The 21,068-nt window shown below is 40.3% G+C and overlaps 2 protein-coding genes across 2 annotated transcripts; one reads left to right on the forward strand and one right to left on the reverse strand.

Moving 5' to 3' along the window:
- The first annotated feature begins 1,146 nt into the window (after positions 1–1,146).
- Positions 1,147–3,974, forward strand: steap2 (STEAP family member 2, metalloreductase). The gene is made up of 5 exons (XM_076158268.1): positions 1,147–1,543; positions 1,897–2,063; positions 2,281–2,808; positions 3,314–3,478; positions 3,681–3,974. The coding sequence occupies exons 1-5, from the start codon at positions 1,147–1,149 to the stop codon at positions 3,972–3,974; spliced, it is 1,551 nt and encodes a 516-aa protein (XP_076014383.1).
- Positions 3,975–14,394: 10,420 nt separating this feature from the next.
- LOC143006874 (clavesin-1-like) lies at positions 14,395–20,937 on the reverse strand. Its single transcript, XM_076158210.1, has 8 exons — positions 20,650–20,937; positions 18,850–19,710; positions 18,587–18,757; positions 18,221–18,339; positions 17,663–17,837; positions 17,247–17,357; positions 16,952–17,172; positions 14,395–16,165 (listed from the first exon to the last, which is right to left on the reverse strand). The coding sequence occupies exons 2-8, from the start codon at positions 18,946–18,948 to the stop codon at positions 16,084–16,086; spliced, it is 978 nt and encodes a 325-aa protein (XP_076014325.1). The 5' UTR covers positions 18,949–19,710; positions 20,650–20,937; the 3' UTR covers positions 14,395–16,083.
- Between the last annotated feature and the right edge of the window lie 131 nt (positions 20,938–21,068).

Here is a 21,068-nt window from a genome sequence, read left to right on the forward strand (position 1 = left end):
CTCCCCCTCTCTCTCTCTCTCTTTGAGTGTGTGTGTGTGTCATTGCTGCAGCGCTACAGGTGCAGTTTTACGTGCGTGTCCTTCAGAATCATCGGGATAGTGAAGGTCACACACACGCAGCGTCTCAGCGGACATCAACCGCGACCTGCTCACCGCATCAAACCGGTCTGAGGGATCCACAGTGACGGAGTGACAGCGTGTCAACATGCCGGAGGCTCCAGGCTCACAGCAGCGGTCACATCGAGTCCTTCAGATCAGAGCCGCTGCTTCATCACCTCCGTCTACAATCATGATGTTTGGCACGTTAGAGGGTTTTCATTGAGATTGATGTATCACTTTTGAAGAAATTGAACAAATATGGAAAATATCTCTCAACAATAACAAATCATTAAAAGAAACGCAGTGTCAGGTTAGTTTCAGCTTGTTAGGGGTTCTAGTCTGAGTCCACTCACCCGATTACATTCAGATGAGTTCAGAACAAACAGAAGGTCTTCCTCCTTACAGATTAATTTTTCCAAGATCCCTGACAAAATGAATACATATTTAAGTAAACACCTTTACTGTACAGGTATCAACATATTCCATATCTTGTTTTTTTATTTAAATATAGTTAATAGTCATTGAATTCATGATCAGCAAAGGATGCTGTCCATGTTTATGAAAGTTGTTCTTCCTGATGGTTATTAGATCTAAAGATGAAGGTCAGGGGCTCAATAATAAAAAAAGGCTGCTGCTGTTTTTGAGTTTAATACAGCAGAGGATGAAGATGATGAGCCACAGTGTGAAGCATGTGGGGCTCAGATGGTCTGAAGGTGGATGAATTGATTGACCTAACCTGAAATATCCTTGGTCATAACTTTTAGAATATCATATATCCAAACTGAGAATACTTACTCAACAATCAGCTGAGAGTCAATAACATGCACACAAAGAGTACAACTAGTAATACTCCATGACAGTTAATTATTGGATATTTCCTTGATTTGCTGGTGTTTCCACTGGCTCACAGTATATCTACTTGTAATCCAGTTTAGAGGATGAAACTGATTTCTCTGGGGCATCTTCCTTGGCTCTGCTTCTCCCGACAGACTCACTGCAATCCTCCTGAGCAGAAAGTAGAGGACGAGTACCATACAGGGAGGAAGGATGGACTCCATCTCTATGATGGGCAGCAGCAGCCCAGTGTTCCTATCCTCCACTCACCTCCAGCAGGCCCAGGCCTTCTTCCTGCCCAACGGTCTGAAGAACGGCGTTGGAGTCAGAGACGGAGGGGACTTTGGGAGAACCGCCCGCATCCCTGCTCCAAACACGGTGGCCATCCTGGGCTCAGGTGACTTCTCCAAGTGCTTAACCCTGCGCCTGCTACGCTGTGGCTTCCATGTGGTGGTGGGCAGCCGCCATCCCAAACTAGCAGCTCAGTCCTTTCCACATGTGGTGGATGTGACGCATCATGAGGATGCTGTGGAGAAGGCCAACGTCGTGTTCATGGCCATCCGTCGCGAGCATTACTCCATACTGTGGGACCTCAAGCATCTGCTGGAAGGTACAACACACTCAGTTTGACACATTATCCTCCTGAGACCCTGCGTCCTCATATGTGGACTTTTTTTACATTTTTCCTTCTCTACACTTTATACATTATTGTGCTTAACCTAAACCTGTTGTCCTGATGTCTGGACATTTTTTGCTGCCCCTCATGGTATAAATACCACTTTGGGTCACTAGAAAACATAGCAGAATTATGAAATATGTTATACTTGTGTTCATATGTAGTACATGTATGATCACACGCTAATAAAGTCAGTCTGGGATTCGTATGCCAGTCAGTCCCAGTTTGAAGTGCAGTCATTGCAGCGTGTTGTGGAGGGTTCAGTGTGTTGGTTTGTTGTGGTGCAGGGAAGATCCTGGTAGATGTGAGTAACAACAGGAGAGTGAACCAATACCCAGAATCCAACGCTGAGTACTTGGCTTCACTGCTGCCTGACTCCATGGTGGTCAAAGGGTTCAACGTGCTGTCAGCCTGGGCCATGCAGCAGCCACACGCCAGCAACACCAGCACACAGGTACCAACACCAACTCTATTCTATTCTATTCTATTCTATTCTGTTTCTACCCTTTTCAGTCATTTACTCAGTTTTCTGTATCGAATCAGATATCACAGTAAATCTTATGTATCTGTGTGTGTGTGTGTGTGTGTGTGTGTGTGTGTGTGTGTGTGTGTGTGTGTGTGTGTGTGTGTGTGTCTGGCGTGTGTGTGTGTGTGTGTGTACTTCTCTCTAGGTGTTCATCTGCAGTAACTCTCTTGAGGCTCGTCTGCAGATTATGGAATTAGCTCGTCAGCTTGGCTTCCTGCCAGTAGACATGGGTGCCCTCTCTTCATCAAGGGACATAGAGAACATGCCCATACGCTTGTTCCCTAGCTGGAGGGGTCCTGTCCTGGCTGCCGTGTCCCTGTCAATCTTCTTTTTCGCGTACTCCTTCGTGCGAGACATCATCCATCCGTACGTCAAGCACAAGCAGAGCAACTTCTATAAGATCCCCATGGAAATGGTGAATCGGACGCTGCCCACTGTGGCCATCACGCTGCTGGCCTTGGTGTACCTGGCAGGACAGCTGGCAGCCGCTCACCAGCTGTACTACGGCACCAAGTACAGACATTTCCCTCTGTGGCTGGAGGGCTGGATGCAGAGTCGCAAGCAGCTGGGCCTCCTCAGCTTCTTCCTGGCGTCTGTGCACGTTGTCTACAGCCTCTGTCTGCCCATGAGGAGATCTGAGAGGTACCTGCTCCTCAACACAGCCTACCAACAGGTCAGACGGCTGTGATGGCATGTCCAAACTCCTGAAGATAAATGTGAAAATGTATCGTTTTCTCTCCACTTAGGCCAGAGAAGCAGAGCAGATTCACTGGTGTAGTGGGGAGATTTAGAAAATGATGGTGTGGCAAGTAGCAAAGCACATTAACTCCCATAATGAACTTCATTACAGTTTTAAAGCAGCACTGCGCAAAAACACCCAGCAATGGTGCTCAATGCAGTTCTGCGGGTACATAATATGCTACAACGTTACATAATGTCGCTTTAAGTTGCTGCTATTTGAATTTTGGAGCCTATTAGAGAACAACATTAGACACATTAGAGACATTACACCAAGATCAGACGCAGTAGAGCACAGAGGAGTAAAGAGAGAAGGAGAAGAAGTAAAATGTGTTTTCAAACTTATCTACATTAGTGTGGACATGTGTGTGTGTGAGTGTGTGTCTGTGAGTATTAAATGAGCTGGATCCTCATCACTGTATGTGTGTGTGTGTGTGCAGGTCCATGCAAACGTGGAGAACGCGTGGAATGAGGAGGAGGTGTGGAGGGTGGAGATGTACGTTTCCTTCGGCATTATGAGTCTTGGGCTCCTCTCTCTCCTCGCCATCACCTCCATCCCATCCGTCCACAATGCCCTCAACTGGAGGGAGTTCAGCTTCATTCAGGTATGACCACATACAGACCAGCGGTTGTATATTATACTATGCTACTATGTGCTATTACTCATATCCAGCAGGCCATAGTCCAGCTTTAGATTTAACACTGATAGGGAGCAATCTGCGCAGAGAAAGCTCAGTCAGGAGTGAATGAAACTGATCAGGTGTGGTAGTCACCTGATGAATCACAGATGTCTCCTCTCTCCTCCAGTCCACGCTGGGTTACATCGCCCTGCTCATCGCTACCCTCCACGGCCTGCTGTTTGGCTGGAGGAGGGCGTTTGAGGAGGATGCGTACCGCTTCTACCTGCCCCCCAGCTTCGTGGTGGCCCTGGCCCTGCCGCTGTGCGTCATTCTGGGAAAGGTGCTGATGCTGATGCCCTGCGTCGCCCGGAAGCTCCACCGGATCCGTCGCGGCTTAGACAGCAGCCATTACCGAAGGCCTCGTCTGGAGCCGGTGGGCTCTGCTGCACACGTTTCACCTGAGAGAGTGACCATCATGTGACAGCCGACTGATCCTCTCTGTAGCTCTGTGTGTGTGTGTGTGTGTGTGATGTCGTCCTGTGTGTTGTTTATAGAAATGAAAAGTATTTTATCATGTGCTTCTTTCTTTTTGAAAATACACATTTATTTTATTACTGTATTTTTTGCAGATGTGTGGATTGTGTACTGTGTAATTAATGGTTGCTTCAAAGTATCTTAAGTGGGTATTATGTAACAGCTGTATGTCACAAAGAGATGTTTATGCTCCACTGTCAGGATGTTGCACTGTGCCAGAAACATGCGCTGATATTTTACCAATAATATTCTCTCCTTCTTGTCACTATTCTGAGATCCTGATTGGTGAAGAATATTAGAATCCTAAAGCTCTGTGTCATTTCTGCTTCACTAATCTCACTCATAATCAGCGCAGGAAGAATTTAACTGAACCACAACAGTACAGCTTAACTTTCAAAACGTTTTGTACAAGTCTGTTGTAGTTGTGTTTGTTTTGTGATCTTGTGGGGTTTTTAACATTTATGAATATTGTTCTGATGTATGAACTAATGTCTGATGTGTTCAGTGGCATTTCTCATGACTTTTACTTTGAAAAACTAAAGCAGAGAAAAGGGAGAGGAGAGGAAACAGACATGAAAAGAGATGAAGAGGAGAGTGAAGGAAACAGGACAGGAGGAGGTAGAGGAGAGGAGAAATAGTAGATGATGTTGATGAAAACTCATTAGAACAGCAAACACACTTGGTTTCTGATTTTTGCTTCTAATTTTGATGTATGGGAGTTGCTGTCACATTTTATTGTATGAAAATGAAACAAAATCAAAGCTCTTACCTCTTTATGGACGCAGACCTTTGTCTGCCTTGGATTATTTATCCTAATCCTCGGTTTGCACTGTTTGGAGGAGGAATTTGGTCCTGAGGATTAACAAATAAAATGAAATATGATTTAACAGCTTCATCAGCAGAAAATTGCACTGTGAGGGAACAGTGACATTTTTCATCATCACAAAGTTGTGCTTCCAGATCAAGAAAATGGATTGTTGTGTACTGTACAATGTATATTGTGCTGGTAAAGGAACTGCAGATTGTGCAGCTGGACTAAATACAGTGATGCAGTGCATTAATAAGAGAATTCATGAGAAACATCTGAAACCATCCTGGTCTGATGAACTGTTGTGGTTTACTTACTGACTCCTTTCTAGGTCATAAAAACAGTAGAGGTCACCAGCATTCAGCAAATTAATCTGCCTTTAATTCCTCCAGGTTGAAATGCAGAAGAGCTCCATCCACATTCATGAGAGCTCAAAGCCTACATATAAATTGTCCAAATTATACTATAAAATTATACATCAGATACAGGACTGCTTTCTGCAGCTTCCTCATCTTTCAAACAGTCACCAGTCAGTGTGCTGGTGCGGGACACTAACCAACACACACATATCTTACATACCACTCCCCCCCAACAAAAGTGTTGTGTTCAATCGCAGCGCAAATTTCAAAGCGTCCACTCTGTTGGCCCGTCTGTCATCATGTGTCCGAGTCTCCAGTAGGATTCTTATCATCTCACTCCAGATTGGAGCTTATTTCATTACACTCTCTCAATGTTTTCACACTGTTGGATGTTAAACGCATCGCATCGTTACGGGGATCTCACTGTGCCTTGAAGGCGTCACTGCACCGGAGCTCCGTGGAGAGTTTATATGTGCCACGGCAACCCCAAACCCACCGGAGTAGATCTGATAAACTTCAGATTTGATCGGACGGGCCGGATATGATCTCATCAAGCCTCTGCCGTGCCTTCTGCTGTGGAAACGACGCATGCGCATTTGTGTCTCCGCTGAGCGCGTGTTTTCAATTTGGCGCCGTCGCACCGCTGACGATGATCACGTGTGTGGATTAAACCAAGACAAGTGTGGACTAAACCAAGCTCGGCACATTCACACACAATAATAAACCTCACCCAAGGAGAAATATGTATGTATCTTGCAACTCTGACTTTTGAGTAATTTTGTTGTAGTCTGTCTTAGTTAGTCAGTATGAGCCGACCTTTAGAAAGAGACAAATCCTCTTCCAAATGAAAGAGGTCCCCCCCTGCGTTCCATCAGTCATGGTTTGCCCCGGCTCAATAAATTTCACCTGGAACAGGCTGCAGGTGTTTCACCCAACAAGACAACAGCAAGAGACCAGAACCAAACGCTCCTGAGCCCCCAACAAGACTAAAGCAACAGGTGAGTATAACACTCCTGGTCCCTCAACGAGATGACAGCAACAGGTAGGAACAAACGCTGCTGATGGTGACTGACACATGGATTTATTTCAGTGTTTGCGGTTTTCAAGGTTTGTGTATTTTGGTTTTTGCCGTTTAAAAGGTGTGTTTTAAAGGTTTAAAAGGTGTGTTTTAAAGGTTTAAAAAGTGTTTTTCAAGGTTTAAAAGGTTGGTGCGTTTTTCAAGGTTTGAAAGGTTGGTGCGTTTTCAAGGTTTAAAAGGTTGGTGCTTTTTTTCAAGGTTTAAAAGGTTGGTGCTTTTTTTCAAGGTTTAAAAGGTTGGTGCGTTTTCAAGGTTTAAAAGGTTGGTGCTTTTTTTCAAGGTTTAAAAGGTTGGTGTGCAAGGTTTTAGGGGTTTAAATGGGTTTTCAAGGTTGGTGTGTTAAGGTTTAAAAGGTTGGCGTGCTTTCCAAGGTTTAAAAGGTTGGCGTGCTTTCCAAGGTTTAAAAGGTTGGCGTGTTTTACAAGGTTTAAAAGGTTGGCGTGTTTTAAAGGTTGGTGTGTTCAAGGTTTAAAAGGTTGTGTTTTAAAAGATTGTGTTTTAAAAGGTTTAAAATGTGTTTAAAAGGTTGGCGTATTAAGGTTTAAAAGGTTGGCGTATTAAGGTTTAAAAGGTTGGCGTATTAAGGTTTAAAAGGTTGGCGTATTAAGGTTTAAAAGGTTGGCGTATTAAGGTTTAAAAGGTTGGTGTGTTCAATGTTTAAAATGTTTAAAAGGTTGGTGTTTTCCAAGGTTTAAAAGGTTGGGTTTTCCAAGGTTTAAAAGGTTGGGTTTTCCAAGGTTAAATGTGTAAAAAGGTTGTGTTTAAAATGTGTTTTTAAAGGTTGGTGTTTTAAAGGTTGGTGTGTTTTTCAAGGTGTACAAGGTTGTGTTTAAAAGGTTGTATTTAAAAGGTGTTTTCCAAGGTTTAAAAGGTTTATCAAGGTTTAAAAGGTTGTGTTTTTCAAGGTTAAAAAGGTTGTGTTTTACAAGGTTAAAAAGGTTGGTGTGTTTTAAAGGTTGGTGTGTTTCAAAATGTTGGCTTGTACAAGGTTTAAAAGGTTGGTGTTCAAGGTTTAAAATGTTGGCTTGTACAAGGTTTAAAAGGTTGGTGTGTTCTAAAGGTTTAAAATGTGTTTTAAAGGTTAAAAAGGTTGGTGTGTTTTGACAGTTTAAAAGGTTGTGTTTTCCAAGGTTTAAAAGGTTGGGTTTTCCAAGGTTAAATGTTTAAAAGGTTGTGTTTAAAATGTGTTTTTAAAGGTTGGTGTGTTTTTCAAGGTGTACAAGGTTGTGTTTAAAAGGTTGTATTTAAAAGGTGTTTTCCAAGGTTTAAAAGGTTGTGTTTTACAAGGTTTAAAAGGTTGGCGTGTTTTAAAGGTTGGTGTGCAAGGTTTAAAAGGTTGTGTTTTAAAAGATTGTTTTAAAAGGTGTTTTTCAAGGTTTAAAATGTTGGTGTTTTAAGGTTGAAAATGTGCTTTAAAGGTTTAAAATGTCAAGGTTTAAAGTGTTTCAAAGGTTGGTGTGTTTATCAAGGTTTAAAAGGTTGGCGGTTTTTCAAGGTTTGTTTAAAAGGTTGGCGTGTTTTTTTAGGTTGGTGTGTTTTTCAAAATGTTGGCTTGTACAATGTTTAAAAGGTTGGTGTTCAAGGTTTAAAAGGTTGGTGTTCAAGGTTTAAAAGGTTGGCTTGTACAAGGTTTAAAAGGTTGGCTTGTACAAGGTTTAAAAGGTTGGCGTGTACAAGGTTTAAAAGGTTGGCGTGTTCAAGGTTTAAAAGGTTGGCGTGTTCAAGGTTTAAAAGGTTGGCGTGTTCAAGGTTTAAAAGGTTGGCGTGTTCAAGGTTTAAAAGGTTGGCGTGTTTTAAAGGTTGGTGTGCAAGGTTTAAAAGGTTGTGTTTTACAAGGTTAAAAAGGTTGGTGTGTTTTGACAGTTTAAAAGGTTGTGTTTTCCAAGGTTTAAAAGGTCGGGTTTTCCAAGGTAAAATGTTTAAAAGGTTGTTTAAAATGTGTTTTTAAAGGTTGGTGTGTTTTTCAAGGTGTACAAGGTTGTGTTTAAAAGGTTGTATTTAAAAGGTGTTTTCCAAGGTTAAAAAGGTTGGTGTGTTTTAAAGGTTGGTGTGTTTCAAAATGTTGGCTTGTACAAGGTTTAAACGGTTGGTGTTCAAGGTTTAAAATGTTGGCTTGTACAAGGTTTAAAAGGTTGGTGTGTTCTAAAGGTTTAAAATGTGTTTTAAAGGTTAAAAAGGTTGGTGTGTTTTGACGGTTTAAAAGGTTGGTGTGTTTTGACGGTTTAAAAGGTTGGTGTGTTTTGAAGGTTTAAAAGGTTGGTGTGTTTTGAAGGTTTGTGTTAAGGTTAAAAAGGTTGGTGTGTTTTGAAGGTTTGTGTTAAGGTTTAAAGGGTTGGTGTGTTTTTAAAGGTTTAAAAGGTGTTTTGCAAGGTTTAAAAGGTTGTGTTTTTAAGGTTGAAAATGTGCTTTAAAGGTTTAAAATGTCAAGGTTTAAAGTGTTTCAAAGGTTGGTGTGTTTATCAAGGTTTAAAAGGTTATGTTTTCCAAGGTTTAAAAGGTTGGCGGTTTTTCAAGGTTTGTTTAAAAGGTTGGCGTGTTTTTTTTAGGTTGGTGTGTTTTTCAAAATGTTGGCTTGTACAAGGTTTAAAAGGTTGGTGTTCAAGGTTTAAAATGTTGGTGTTTTAAGGTTGAAAATGTGCTTTAAAGGTTAAAAAGGTTGGCGTGTTTTAAAGGTTGGTGTGCAAGGTTTAAAATGTGCTTTAAAGGTTTAAAGGTTGGCGTGTTTTAAAGGTTGGTGTGCAAGGTTTAAAAGGTTGTGTTTTAAAAGATTGTGTTTTAAAAGGTGTTTTTCAAGGTTTAAAATGTTGGTGTTTTAAGGTTGAAAATGTGCTTTAAAGGTTTAAAATGTCAAGGGTTAAAGTGTTTCAAAGGTTGGTGTGTTTATCAAGGTTTAAAAGGTTGTTTTCCAAGGTTTAAAAGGTTGGCGGTTTTTTAAGGTTTGTTTAAAAGGTTGGCGTGTTTTAAAGGTTGGTGTGTTTTTTTAGGTTGGTGTGTTTTTCAAAATGTTGGCTTGTACAAGGTTTAAAATGTTGGTGTTCAAGGTTTAAAAGGTTGGTGTGTTTTCCAAGGTTTTAAAGGTTGGTGTGTTTTTCAAGGTTTTAAAGGTTGGTGTGTTTTCCAAGGTTTTAAAGGTGTTTTAAAGGTTGGTGTGTTTTTCAAGGTTTGAAAGGTTGTTTTTCAAGGTTTAAAAGGTTGATGTGTTTTCCAAGGTTAAAAAGGTTGGTGTTTTTCAAGGTTTAAAAGGTTGTGTTTTAAAGGTTGGTGTGTTTAAAAGGTTTGAAAGGTTGTGTTTTAAAGGTTGGTGTGTTTAAAAGGTTTGAAAGGTTGTGTTTTAAAGGTTGGTTTTTTTTCCAAGGTTTAAAAGGTTGTGTTTTAAAGGTTGGTGTTTTAAAGGTTGAAAAGGTTGGTGTGTTTTCCAAGGTTTTAAAGGTTGGTGTGTTCAATGTTTAAAAGGTGTTTTAAAGGTTGGTGTGTTCAAGGTTTAAAAGGTGTTTTAAAGGTTGGTGTGTTTTTCAAGGTTTAAAAGGTTTGTGTTTAAAAGTTTGTGTTTTAAAGGTTTAAATGGTTGTGTCTTAACAGTTGGTGTGTTTTTCAAGGTTTAAAAGGTGGGTGGTTTTTCAAAGTTTAAAAGGTTTGTGTTTAAAGGTTTAAAAGGTTGTGTTTTAAAGGTTTAAATGGGTGTGTCTTACAGGTTGGTGTGTTTTTCAAGGTTTAAAAGGTTGATGTGTTTTCCAAAGGTTGATGTGTTTTCCAAAGGTTGATGTGTTTTCCAAAGGTTGATGTGTTTTCCAAGGTTTGAAAGGTTGATGTGTTTTCCAAGGTTTGAAAGGTTGATGTGTTTTCCAAGGTTTCAAAGGTTGATGTGTTTTCCAAGGTTTCAAAGGTTGATGTGTTTTCCAAGGTTTCAAAGGTTGGCTTGTTCTAAAGGTTGTGTTTTTCAAGGTTGGTGTGTTCAAGGTTTAAAATGTCTCAAAGGTTGATGTGTTTGAAATGTTTAAAAGGTTGGCGTGTTTTAAAGGTTGGTGTGTTTTTCAAAATGTTGGCTTGTACAAGGTTTAAAATGTTGGTGTTCAAGGTTTAAAAGGTTGGCTTGTACAAGGTTTAAAAGGTTGGTGTTCAAGGTTTAAAAGGTTGGTGTGTTTTCCAAGGTTTTAAAGGTTGGTGTTCAAGGTTTAAAAGGTTGGTGTGTTTTCCAAGGTTTTAAAGGTTGGTGTGTTCAAGGTTTAAAAGGTGTTTTAAAGGTTGGTGTGGTTTTCAAGGTTTTAAAGGTTGGTGTGTTTTTCAAGGTTTGAAAGGTTGTTTTTCAAGGTTTAAAAGGTTGATGTGTTTTCCAAGGTTAAAAAGGTTGGTGTTTTTCAAGGTTTAAAAGGTTGTGTTTTAAAGGTTGGTGTGTTCAAGATTTAATAGGTTGTGTTTAAAAGGTTGGTGTGTTTAAAAGGTTGTTTTCCAAGGTTTAAAAGGTTGTGATTTTCCAAGGTTTAAAAGGTTGTGATTTTCAAGGTTTAAAAGGTTGTGATTTTCAAGGTTTAAAAGGTTGCTGTGTTCAAGGTTTAAAGGGTTGGTGTGTTTTTCAAGGTTTAAAAGGTTGTGTTTTTAAGGTTGAAAATGTGCTTTAAAGGTTTAAAATGTTAAGGTTTAAAGTGTGTTTCAAAGGTTGGCGTGTTTATCAAGGTTTGAAAGGTTGTGTTTTAAAGGTTGGTTTTTTTTCCAAGGTTTAAAAGGTTGTGTTTTAAAGGTTGGTGTTTTAAAGGTTGAAAAGGTTGGTGTGTTTATCAAGGTTTAAAATGTTTTAGAGATTGGTGTTTAAAATGTTTCAAAGGTTCATGTTTTTAAAATGTTTCAAAGGTTGGTGAGTTTTCAAGGTTGGTGTGTTTTTCAAGGTTTAAAAGGTTGGCGTGTTTTTAAAGGTTGTGTTTTCTTAAGGTTTAAAAGGTTGGTGTGCTCAAGGTTTAAACAGTTGATGTGTTTTCCAAGGTTTAAAAGGTTGGTGTCTTCAAGGTTGGTGTGTTTTCAAGGTTTGTTTGAAGGTTTAAAAGGTTGGTGTGTTTTCCAAGGTTTTAAAGGTTGGTGTGTTCAATGTTTAAAAGGTGTTTTAAAGGTTGGTGTGTTCAAGGTTTAAAAGGTGTTTTAAAGGTTGGTGTGTTTTTCAAGGTTTAAAAGGTTTGTGTTTAAAAGTTTGTGTTTTAAAGGTTTAAATGGTTGTGTCTTAACAGTTGGTGTGTTTTTCAAGGTTTAAAAGGTGGGTGGTTTTTCAAAGTTTAAAAGGTTTGTGTTTAAAGGTTTAAAAGGTTGTGTTTTAAAGGTTTAAATGGGTGTGTCTTACAGGTTGGTGTGTTTTTCAAGGTTTAAAAGGTTGATGTGTTTTCCAAAGGTTGATGTGTTTTCCAAAGGTTGATGTGTTTTCCAAGGTTTGAAAGGTTGATGTGTTTTCAAGGTTTGTTTGAAGGTTTAAAAGGTTGGTGTGTTTTCCAAGGTTTTAAAGGTTGGTGTGTTCAATGTTTAAAAGGTGTTTTAAAGGTTGGTGTGTTCAAGGTTTAAAATGTGTTTTAAAGGTTGGTGGGTTTTAAAGGTTGGTGTGTTTTAAAGGTTGTGTTTTTCAAAGGTTAAAAGGTTGTTTTTCAAGGGTTATAAGGTTGTGTTTTTCAAGGTTTAAACCTTGTTTTTCAAGGTTTAAACCTTGTTTTTCAAGGTTTAAAATGTTTCAAAGGTTGGTGTGTTTAAAATGTTTGTTTCAAAGGTTGGTGTTTTTCAGGTTTGAAAGGTTGTTTTAAAGGTTGTTTTTCAAGGTTTAAAAGGTTGGTGTGTTCAAGGTTTGTTAAGGTTTTAAAGGTTGGTGTGTTTTAAAGGTTGGTGTGTTTTTCATGATTTAAAAGGTTGGTGTGTTCAAGGTTTAAACGTTTGGTGTGTTTTTCAAGGTTTAAAATGTTTCAGAGGTTGGTGTGTTTCAATGTTTTTTTAAAGGTTGGTGTGTTTTAAAGGTTGATGTGTTTTTCAAGGGTTAAAAGGTTGTGATTTTCAAGGTTTAAAAGGTTGGTGTGTTTTGAAGGTCTGTGTGTTAAGGTTTAAGTTTGTTTTAAAAGTTGGTGTTCAAGGTTTTTAAGGTTGGTGTGTTTAAATGTTTCAAAGGTTGGTGTTTTTTTCAAGGTTTAAGTTTGGTGTGTTTAAGGTTTTAAAGGTTTAAAATGCATTTTAAACTTTGTTTTTCAAGGTTTAAACATTTGGTGTGTTTTTCAAGGTTTAAAGGGATGGTGTGTTAAAAGGTTTAAAATGTTGGTGTGTTCAATGTTTAAAAGGTTGGCGTGTCCAAATGTTTAAAAGGTTGGTTCAAGGTTTAAAAGGTTGGTGTGTTCAATGTTTAAAGGGTTGGTGTGTTCAACGTCTAAAAGGTTGTTTTTCAAGGTTGAAAGGTTTAGAAAGTTGGTGTTTTTAAAAAGGTTGTGTTTTAAAGGTTAAATGTGTTTTTAAAGGTGGGTGTGTTTAAAAGGTTGGTGTGTTTTTCAAGGTTTGTGTTTTCAAGGTTTAAAAGGTTTTGTTTTTCAAAAGGTGGTTGGTTTAAAGGTTGGTGTTTTACTTGGAACACACTTGCTGGTCACATAAAGGGATAAAATTAGCATAGGTGCCTCCCAAAAATCCAACCCCTCGTCCTCGCCGTGGGAGGTGGAAACGGGTCAAGTCCAGGTTTGAGTCCAGACGGGCTGTGTTTGTATAATGCTGGGTCGCTTTGCTGCACGGCTGTTAAGTGTCTGGACTCAAACCCGGAAACGTCCTGGCTAACGGGGCTCTGGTCTAATTGGTTACGGTTGCACTTTTTAATGAGCATTGAAATTGCAACACTTCATTTGTGCACCGAAATGTTTGCGTCTGAACATTTAGAGCAGGTAGGCTCATCTTTAGCATTGACGGCTGTTGTAGTAGCAAGCCAACAATTGATCTGTAATGTAAATCTTCCTAGATGTTTAAAAGTGAGTTATCTGGGCCTTTAAGGCTGCATAAGGCCTACCCATAATCTAGCAATGGCCTCACACCATTTTGATGGAAATGAGATTTCTAAATTCAGAAATGCATTTTAAGAAGGCTTCCGATAAGTTTGAATCGCATTTTATTTTTGCAAAACTTGTGATTGTGTGTGAGACCCACAGAACTGTGACCCACCCTCCCTCGATCCGGGCTCCCAGAGCGACCAGCTGGACTCTAGGTAAGGTTCATGTTAACCTTATTAGTTCCAAGAACTCTGACACAGCAGTAACTTATTTTGGTTTTACACTTAAATGTATTTTTACATTAGTTAAGTGGTAATTGTCAAACAGACTTCTTTTTGACCATCAACCCTTCATATATAGTCACGGGTCAAAATGTTAAATAGAAAATTTGGTGTCATAATTGTAGATCTACTCTGCCTTGGTGTGGGTATGCGCTCTGTGCCCTCTAATCCTGTCCATCCTGTTCTCTAGTGCAGCGGTCCCCAACCAGCAGGCCCACAGCTCCATCTCGTCTCTGCCCAGGCCTACAGCTCATGTCCTTGCAGCCGGTCATGTCTCCAATGCAGGGCGCTGTAGCAACCTCTCAAACTCCTATGGTGTCATGTGGTAACACGTCCATCTCCCCAGATGGAAGTACCAGGTTCAACTCCTGGTGGGAGTAAAATGGTTTCTACTACAGCGTCCAGCAAACTCTCTGCCCTCTCCACAGGCTGCAAAGTCTCTATACAGCAAAGGGACCAGCACAAGGCCCAAACTAATGATGTAATCTTCCTAGATGAAGTTATCTGGGCCTTAAAGGCTGCATGAGTCCTACTTGAGTCACAGTTCCACTTTGAAACAGATTTCTGTCTCAAATTTTCAAATGCAACAATGTTCAAAATGTGTTTGTGAAATGTAAAAATATTATAAGCTTCCTTCACACATGAATCTCATTTTATATCTGTAAAATCTGTGATGTGAATTGTAAAATGTGTCTCGCACTTAGTCCGACTATGTCCTGCTCCGCTCCATGACGGTTTAGGTCAATATAGACTATATTCTATTTTGTGATACTTTTTGGGGGGTGAACTGTCTTTTTCTCTCCAAATAAAATTTCTGTCTGTATACGACACTCATGTTGGTGTAAATATTTATTTCTATACATTCATTGAAAGGAAATACATTATAGTCAAGTGGAAATCAGATCACTGCTCGGTGTAGCCCTGATGATAACTTACATACACTGCATAAAAATTGAAGTACAAGCTTGGTGAGTCATTTGTCATCCATCAGCTTTACATCCAGATGTTTTTTGAGTGAAATTATCTTCCACAACCAGCTTCTTTCTTACTGGTCACTGGGGACGTTGGTAACTTTACCTTGAGTTGTATTGTCCTTTTTCTGAGATTTTCCAATTTCATCCAAAATTCCAAGAGAAGATAATTTGACACACAAGATAGGCCAAGTGTATATTTCCTCTTTTTGTGCAGTGTAATAATACAGTGATAATATACAATCTTCAAATAACTTATCTGTAGTAAAAACAATCTTTCTGCCTCCAGTGCTGCTGTGGAGGTTAAAGGTGAGTGTTTGGCATTCAGACACATTGACTTTGAAGTAAAATACTTTTCAAATCCATTTTTAAAGAAATATTTCACTTTCACTCTGATAAAACATTTTACATATGTGAACATTCATAAACTTTCTTTCGTGCTTTTATTTTGATATGCTTCAGAAAATTGGACTTTGCTTATTGTGACTTTATAAAACAAAGTGAAGTTGATTCTTGTAGTCCACATTTAAAAACAAACACTTAATTGTCTATTGTCTATCCTAATTGATTTGAAACATTTTCATTTGTGGCACTAACAAATTTTGGAATTTTGATCACAATAATGAAATTTGAGATTACAGCAAATGACTGTGGAGCCACTTAATAATGTTTGGCATTTGAGAACTCGATAGCAAAACATTTTTTTCTTTTTTTACAAAGTGGGGGTGTTATACCAAAATTGGGGATTCTAATAAAATTTTGAAGAACAGCAAATAAACATCTTAGAATTTTGAGGCGCTGGGATGAAGTTTGAAAGTATATTAATAAACTATATGATAAATATTCAATAATAAAAACAATAAATACATAATTATAAATGATTCATAAATAATTTAAAATTAAGCTGTATCACATATTTGGGTCACTGTAGGACAATTTGGCATTTTGGGGTCCTAGAATGAATTTTGGGCTGAAACAAATCCCACAATTTGGGATTTGAGGCTGCTATAATACATGTGGACATCAGGACAGACACTGCTGGCTGGAGGGAGGTTCAGAGACAAGACAGACAGACTCTACATGTGTGTGTGTTTGTGTGTTATCTCATTCATAAAGTTCACTCACGGTCTGATTGGCAGATTTCAGGTCAACTGTAGAAAAGGACACATGTTCAAATCTCCCAAAGTTTCCCAGTTCAGCAGTCCACAGCTGATGGAGTGTGTGTGCAAGAGTGTGTAGATAGAGAGAGAGCAAAAAAATATGACGTGTGCATCAAAGTGTGTTGTGGACTGTGTGTTAGTGAAAATGTGTGCACTCGTGTGTGTGATTGGAATTGATTGTATGTGACAGCTCTACAGAGTGTTAGATGTGTGTACAGCTATTGTGTGTAACTTCTTCTTCTTACCTTCTTACTTTACTCCATCCTCACTTGTTACCCTTTATTAACTTTTCCTTCCTCCCTCCCTCTTTCCTTACTACATTGGAACTATTTTCATTTATTTGTCCCATCATCACAAACATCTCAAACCTTTTCCCTTCTGTCCAAGGATTTGGTGTGTGTTTGTGTATGTCTGTGTGTTCAGTCCAGGGCCAGTAGCGGCTGTGTGCTGGTTTCTCTGTCCGTCTGTCGGAGTGTTCCTGGTTCCACTGCTGACTGAGACCTGAAAGACCAAACAAAGACCTCTGCTAGTAACACCAGTGTTAGTAGTGCTTAACATATGAGTACTAGTATCTGCCAGGTACCAGTAGTATTAATACTACTATTACCATTATTACCAGAAGTAAGATTAGTAATCATAGAAATAGTAGTGGTTCAAACAGTTGCAACAGTGGTGATAAAACTTAGCAAGCAGTATTGGTATATTAGAACATCAATGTTAAGTCATGATCTCACAAAGTTATAGTATGTGTAGAAGCATTAGTATCAGAAACGTCATTAGAAAATAAGTAGAATAAGTAATAGTAGCAGTAACACTTGCAGTAGCAAAATTGGTAGTAGTAGCTGTAGAAGTATTAGAAGTAACACTAGTATTGGCCGAAGCCTATGATGCGATTTGTAGTAGCCTACATTGCTGTTTGACATCATCCTGTAAAAACTGTATTTACCCTATGAGATCATCCCATCAACATCACTGATGCTATCCTGGACTCTGCGCCCACACTTCAGGCTGTTTCAATTGCAATCTACTTGTACCTCATATTGCCTATTTTACCTCAGGGTCTGCATATAAAGTTTAATGTTAGTAATAATAATACAACCTTCCTTTAACTCTTTCCTTTTCTCCCTCTTTCTGTATAAAAAATGATCTCCAAAATATCCTAGAATTGTATGCGAATGTCATGTAAAATGTTTGCTTTAATAAAAACATATAGTTCAAAAAAAAAGAAAGAAGTAACAGTAGTTGTCGATCTCATCATTCTTTCATTGGCCTTGACAAAGGACTCACCTCTTCATCACCTCCTTGTCCCCTCCTCCACAGTTCTCCTTGACATGCAGAGCATCGTAAGTCAGCGTGTACTCAGTCTCATCGCTGTAGTCGGGTCCCAGCAGCATCCGGGCCCATATGCCCATGTCGTACGGTGGCAGAGTCCCGCCGAACTCAGACGGCAGACACTCAGGCTGGATGAGCTGGTGGAGTGAGTTCAAGTTGTTGCCATGAAGGAAAATCTGAGGGGAGACAGAATGGAGACGGTGAAGAGGTTGGAGAGGAGAGGAGAGGACGTGTAGAGTGCTGTACTCACCCTCTTCCTGGTCTTGTCTTTAAGGAAGGGTTTGATGATGGTGTACATGGCATGGATATACCAGGGCTGGTTCACAAAATGAATTCCTCCAAACCGGGCAGGAAAGCTATCCTAAAGAGGAGCAGAGGAGTGAAATACACACTGTACACAGAAAGGTTTAACACAAACATTTCATATAACCTTTCATCGTGTCAGCATCATTACTCTGATTCCTGATATCCTGACCTGATCAAAGTGATGCTATGAGTGGACGGTAACCTACAAACCTTCTTGCAACTGTGCAAGTGTAACTGACTTGGTGTTATACTCTGCTGATGAAGTGTTCCCTTAATGTTTTTGAGCAGTGTAGTATTGTTGCAGTTAAACATTGATCCTATGGGAGCAGTGTTCAGGTTTGTGGGTTAGAGTATATTTACCTGGAGGCCCTCTATAGCTAGTTTGAGAATGTTGGGGGTCAGCTTAGAAGCCTGTTTGAAGGAAAAGTTGCTCCAGTCAATGATGAGGATGAAGCCGTTGATCTGGAGCTCCGGATTCTCTATCAGCACCTCCAGAGAGAGGAGGATCGCCCGCAGGATATCTGTGAAGGAGTTCCTGATGGAGAGAGGGAGGAGCAGGAGTGAAAGGAGGGTGAAGAGCGAAGAGGAAGGTGTTAAAGAGGAGTGAGCCGCCACAAAGGGCAAAGGGAGAATTAATCAGGGAGGAAATGTTTGTGGTTGTGTCTCATTAGCTAGTCAGCATTCAGTGGCTAATCAATAATTAAACTAAGCGTAACAGGCCTTCACACTCTAAATCTTAACTACAACACAACAGAATAGAATCTGTGTGTGCAAGTGTGTGTGTGTGTGTGAGACAGCCAGAAAGAAAGTGTTTTTCTCTATTTTTAGACTAAGTACAGTAACAACTCATTAGCCTCTTTGTGTTTTCAGTCAATAGAGATGTGAGTGTGTGTCTCTGTGTGTGTGTGCGTGTCCCACCTGCTCTGGTCCCAGTTGGAGGCAAACAGGATGAGGATTTTTCGGCCATGTTGGTCAGGAGTCTCGAGTACACCCGGGAAGCCATCCATCAATGCCCGCTTAATACCAGGGTCATCCACCTGACACACACACAGACACACACACCAAACTTGAAAAAGTGCAGATGAGTCATTACCTCACCAAATACCTCTCTGATCAATCTGATTGTCCAGCTGGTTGACTGTCTGGTTGCCCTGGTGGACCCCAAATTTCCCTTTGACCCAACAACTGTTCCTGATTGGTCAGCCTGTTTGACCCACATTTGCCAAAGGGCCCCTTTTGTCAGCCCAAGTGCCCCCTGTGACTCCCCGTGTGCACCCTTCGTACCTTGAAGCTCTGGAACATGTCAAGGTTCTGCTGTCTGAACTGGAAGTACTGGGCCAGCAGTCTGAATGTTTCCGCCTGGTCGAACTTCCTGGCTCTCAGGAAGCGAAGGATGAAGTCATCGTCAGTCCGCAGGAAACCGATGTCCGGTCGCGTGACGATCATATCCCGCACCTTGATGGAAAATTAAAATCTGACTTAATTGCAAAGGGATTTGCTGAGGTTGGCGATGGGACAAAGGACACAGCCGGGACTCAGAGGTGTACCTGTTGGATGTCCTGGTGCAGAGTGTCTGGGTTTTCATTCAGCTCTAACCGAGCCTTTTCCGTTGTCTCCGAGCTCAGGCCAGCATGGAGGTGCGTCATCTCAGCGTTTTGTTTGTGTGGTTCAGGTCGTCTGCCTTCAGCTTTTAGACGATAAGGTCCAAACTGGGCTCCTACGATGACCTGTATCACTCAATGGATTGATGCTTTTGGGGCTTGGTGGTTCTGACTACACAATCGTATATGCTGTCTGTGATGTCTTTGATTTAAATTTTCACATTGATTAATTCATTCCACATTCCATTGATATGGAAACAACAATCAGTTTTACTGTTTTGAAAGATATAGAATCAGTAACAGACAATCATGGTTGCAGGTTTCGACATTCGTCACAGGGTTGGTGTAGGTTGGTGAAGTGCCTTCTTTGGACGTGAGGAAATCCGTTTTCGTTTTCATGGGAATCAAAGATTCTCACTGACTCTGTTCCAGGTCATGTGGAGGAGAACATGGTGGGTTTGATTCTTCTTCAAAAAGCATTCATGTTTTGTGCCTCAAAATGGAGGAAAATTGGGTTAAGGGAACAAGCAGATGAACAGAGGGAGTGTTCACATGCTTTTTGTCCTAATTTTCTTCCCATTCAGTGTTTCCTGAACTCGGTTGTGGCATCCGTGCTGGCAGATTTTGGATTCAGGCTCAGGACTTTGTGGATCTGACTGTCTGCTCTGTCATGGTGGCAGCTGATGGCAATGGAGTGTTGACTATAAGTCCGATTGTTCTGCACTGGGGTCACAACCCCTCAGATTTGTGTCATAGAAAGGTCAAAAGTCAGTGAAGGCAAATGTGTCAAGTGCGGTCCTTGATAGCCTATAGGGGAAAGAAATAATTAATTTAGATCAGCAACATTTCCGACATAATGACAATGTAAATTAAATATAAGTACTAAACTACTACCTCTGTTGCTACTACTACTACTATTACTACAAATAATATAATGAATACTAGTAACACAATTCAGCTACTGCTACTTTTTTTATAGAATTGTGCACAAGACTACTACTATTACTACTACGACTACTACTACTACAAATAATATAGCAATAATAATAAGAACTATTAGCTGGCTTTCGTTCTTTGAGTGGTAGTGGCAACAGCATAAAGCTGTACTTTATAACCCATTTGATGCCTTCTGCACTGTGTCATTATCCCACCCGAGCAGCCTGAGACCTGAGCTGGAAAAGCAATCAAGAAGGCAATCTGTAGACTCCCAAAATTCAGAACTCTAATTGCACTTATTTTCATTTACGTAGGTGTTTGTATGTAAAATCAGATAACCCCCTGACCTCCCATCCTAACCCCACCCCACCCCACCCTGACCCATCCACCCTCTCCCCATCTGCCATCCACATAAATGTGTCAGATGTCCTCCAATCTGTCTCAGCTGAGACAACATACACATATAACACACGAGTTCTGACACATTTACATTAAATAGATAGAGGTATCATGCAATTTTATTCTGTAAATATTTCTCATTAAAGAGAAATCTGTTCAAATGTAGATGACATTTTGCGAACTTAAATGTACATTTTTCTCCAAAGTTATTGGCGTAGATTATCAAAGCGACTCTAATTTTGCGTTTGCATGTGTATGTACCTATCCTGAAGCGTACCATGCATCCCACAAGGATGCAGCAATTAAAGAGCACCTTCCAAAGAGAAGACATTTTGCCCCCCCACCCCTCCCTCCCTTTCTATAAAGCGGTTCTGGAATATTCTACGTGACAAAATGAATAGGGGTACTCACACTGAAGCGACCCGCTATGTGTGATGGTTGATTCCCGGCCGTCCTGGCTGGCCCGCCGGCCCTCCGTTGGTGGTGCTGATGCTGGGAACGGTGGTGGCCATCGGTTTCCAGCGGACAAGAAGGTATCCCGAAAAATAAGAAAGAAAAAAAGAAAACCGAAAATAGAATGAATGTCCCTTAGCGTTGCAGAAATATTTGGATATTGTCCCTGTTAATCCTGGTGGACAGTATAAGGTGTGCGGACAATGCGGGGTCTGACAGGAATGCGTTACTTTGTGATCTGGACAGACGTCAGGAGGCTCGAAAAGCGTTTTTATTCCATAAAAACAGGTCAACCTCCGGCTACTGTTTTCAAAATAAAGGTCACATTTAGAAATGTGCACTGCTTTCCCTGGAAACGGGAAAAGTAAGCCACAATT

The sequence above is a fragment of the Genypterus blacodes genome, unplaced genomic scaffold (assembly GCF_046128005.1).
Source record: "Genypterus blacodes isolate CSIRO-AG114 ecotype Tasmania unplaced genomic scaffold, CSIRO-AGI_Gbla_v1 ptg000076l_1, whole genome shotgun sequence".
Lineage (NCBI taxonomy): Eukaryota > Metazoa > Chordata > Actinopteri > Ophidiiformes > Ophidiidae > Genypterus > Genypterus blacodes.

Coding starts and splice junctions, on each gene's coding strand:
- steap2 (XM_076158268.1), top strand. CDS start 1,147: ATGGACTCCATCTCTATGATGGGCAGCAGCAGCCCAGTGTTCCTATCC. Junction 2,064..2,280: donor CCAGCAACACCAGCACACAG/GTACCAACACCA, acceptor ACTTCTCTCTAG/GTGTTCATCTGCAGTAACTC. Junction 2,809..3,313: donor TCAACACAGCCTACCAACAG/GTCAGACGGCTG, acceptor GTGTGTGTGCAG/GTCCATGCAAACGTGGAGAA.
- LOC143006874 (XM_076158210.1), bottom strand. CDS start 18,948: ATGACGCACCTCCATGCTGGCCTGAGCTCGGAGACAACGGAAAAGGCT. Junction 18,340..18,586: donor ACATGTTCCAGAGCTTCAAG/GTACGAAGGGTG, acceptor TGTGTGTGTCAG/GTGGATGACCCTGGTATTAA. Junction 17,173..17,246: donor AAGACAAGACCAGGAAGAGG/GTGAGTACAGCA, acceptor GTCTCCCCTCAG/ATTTTCCTTCATGGCAACAA.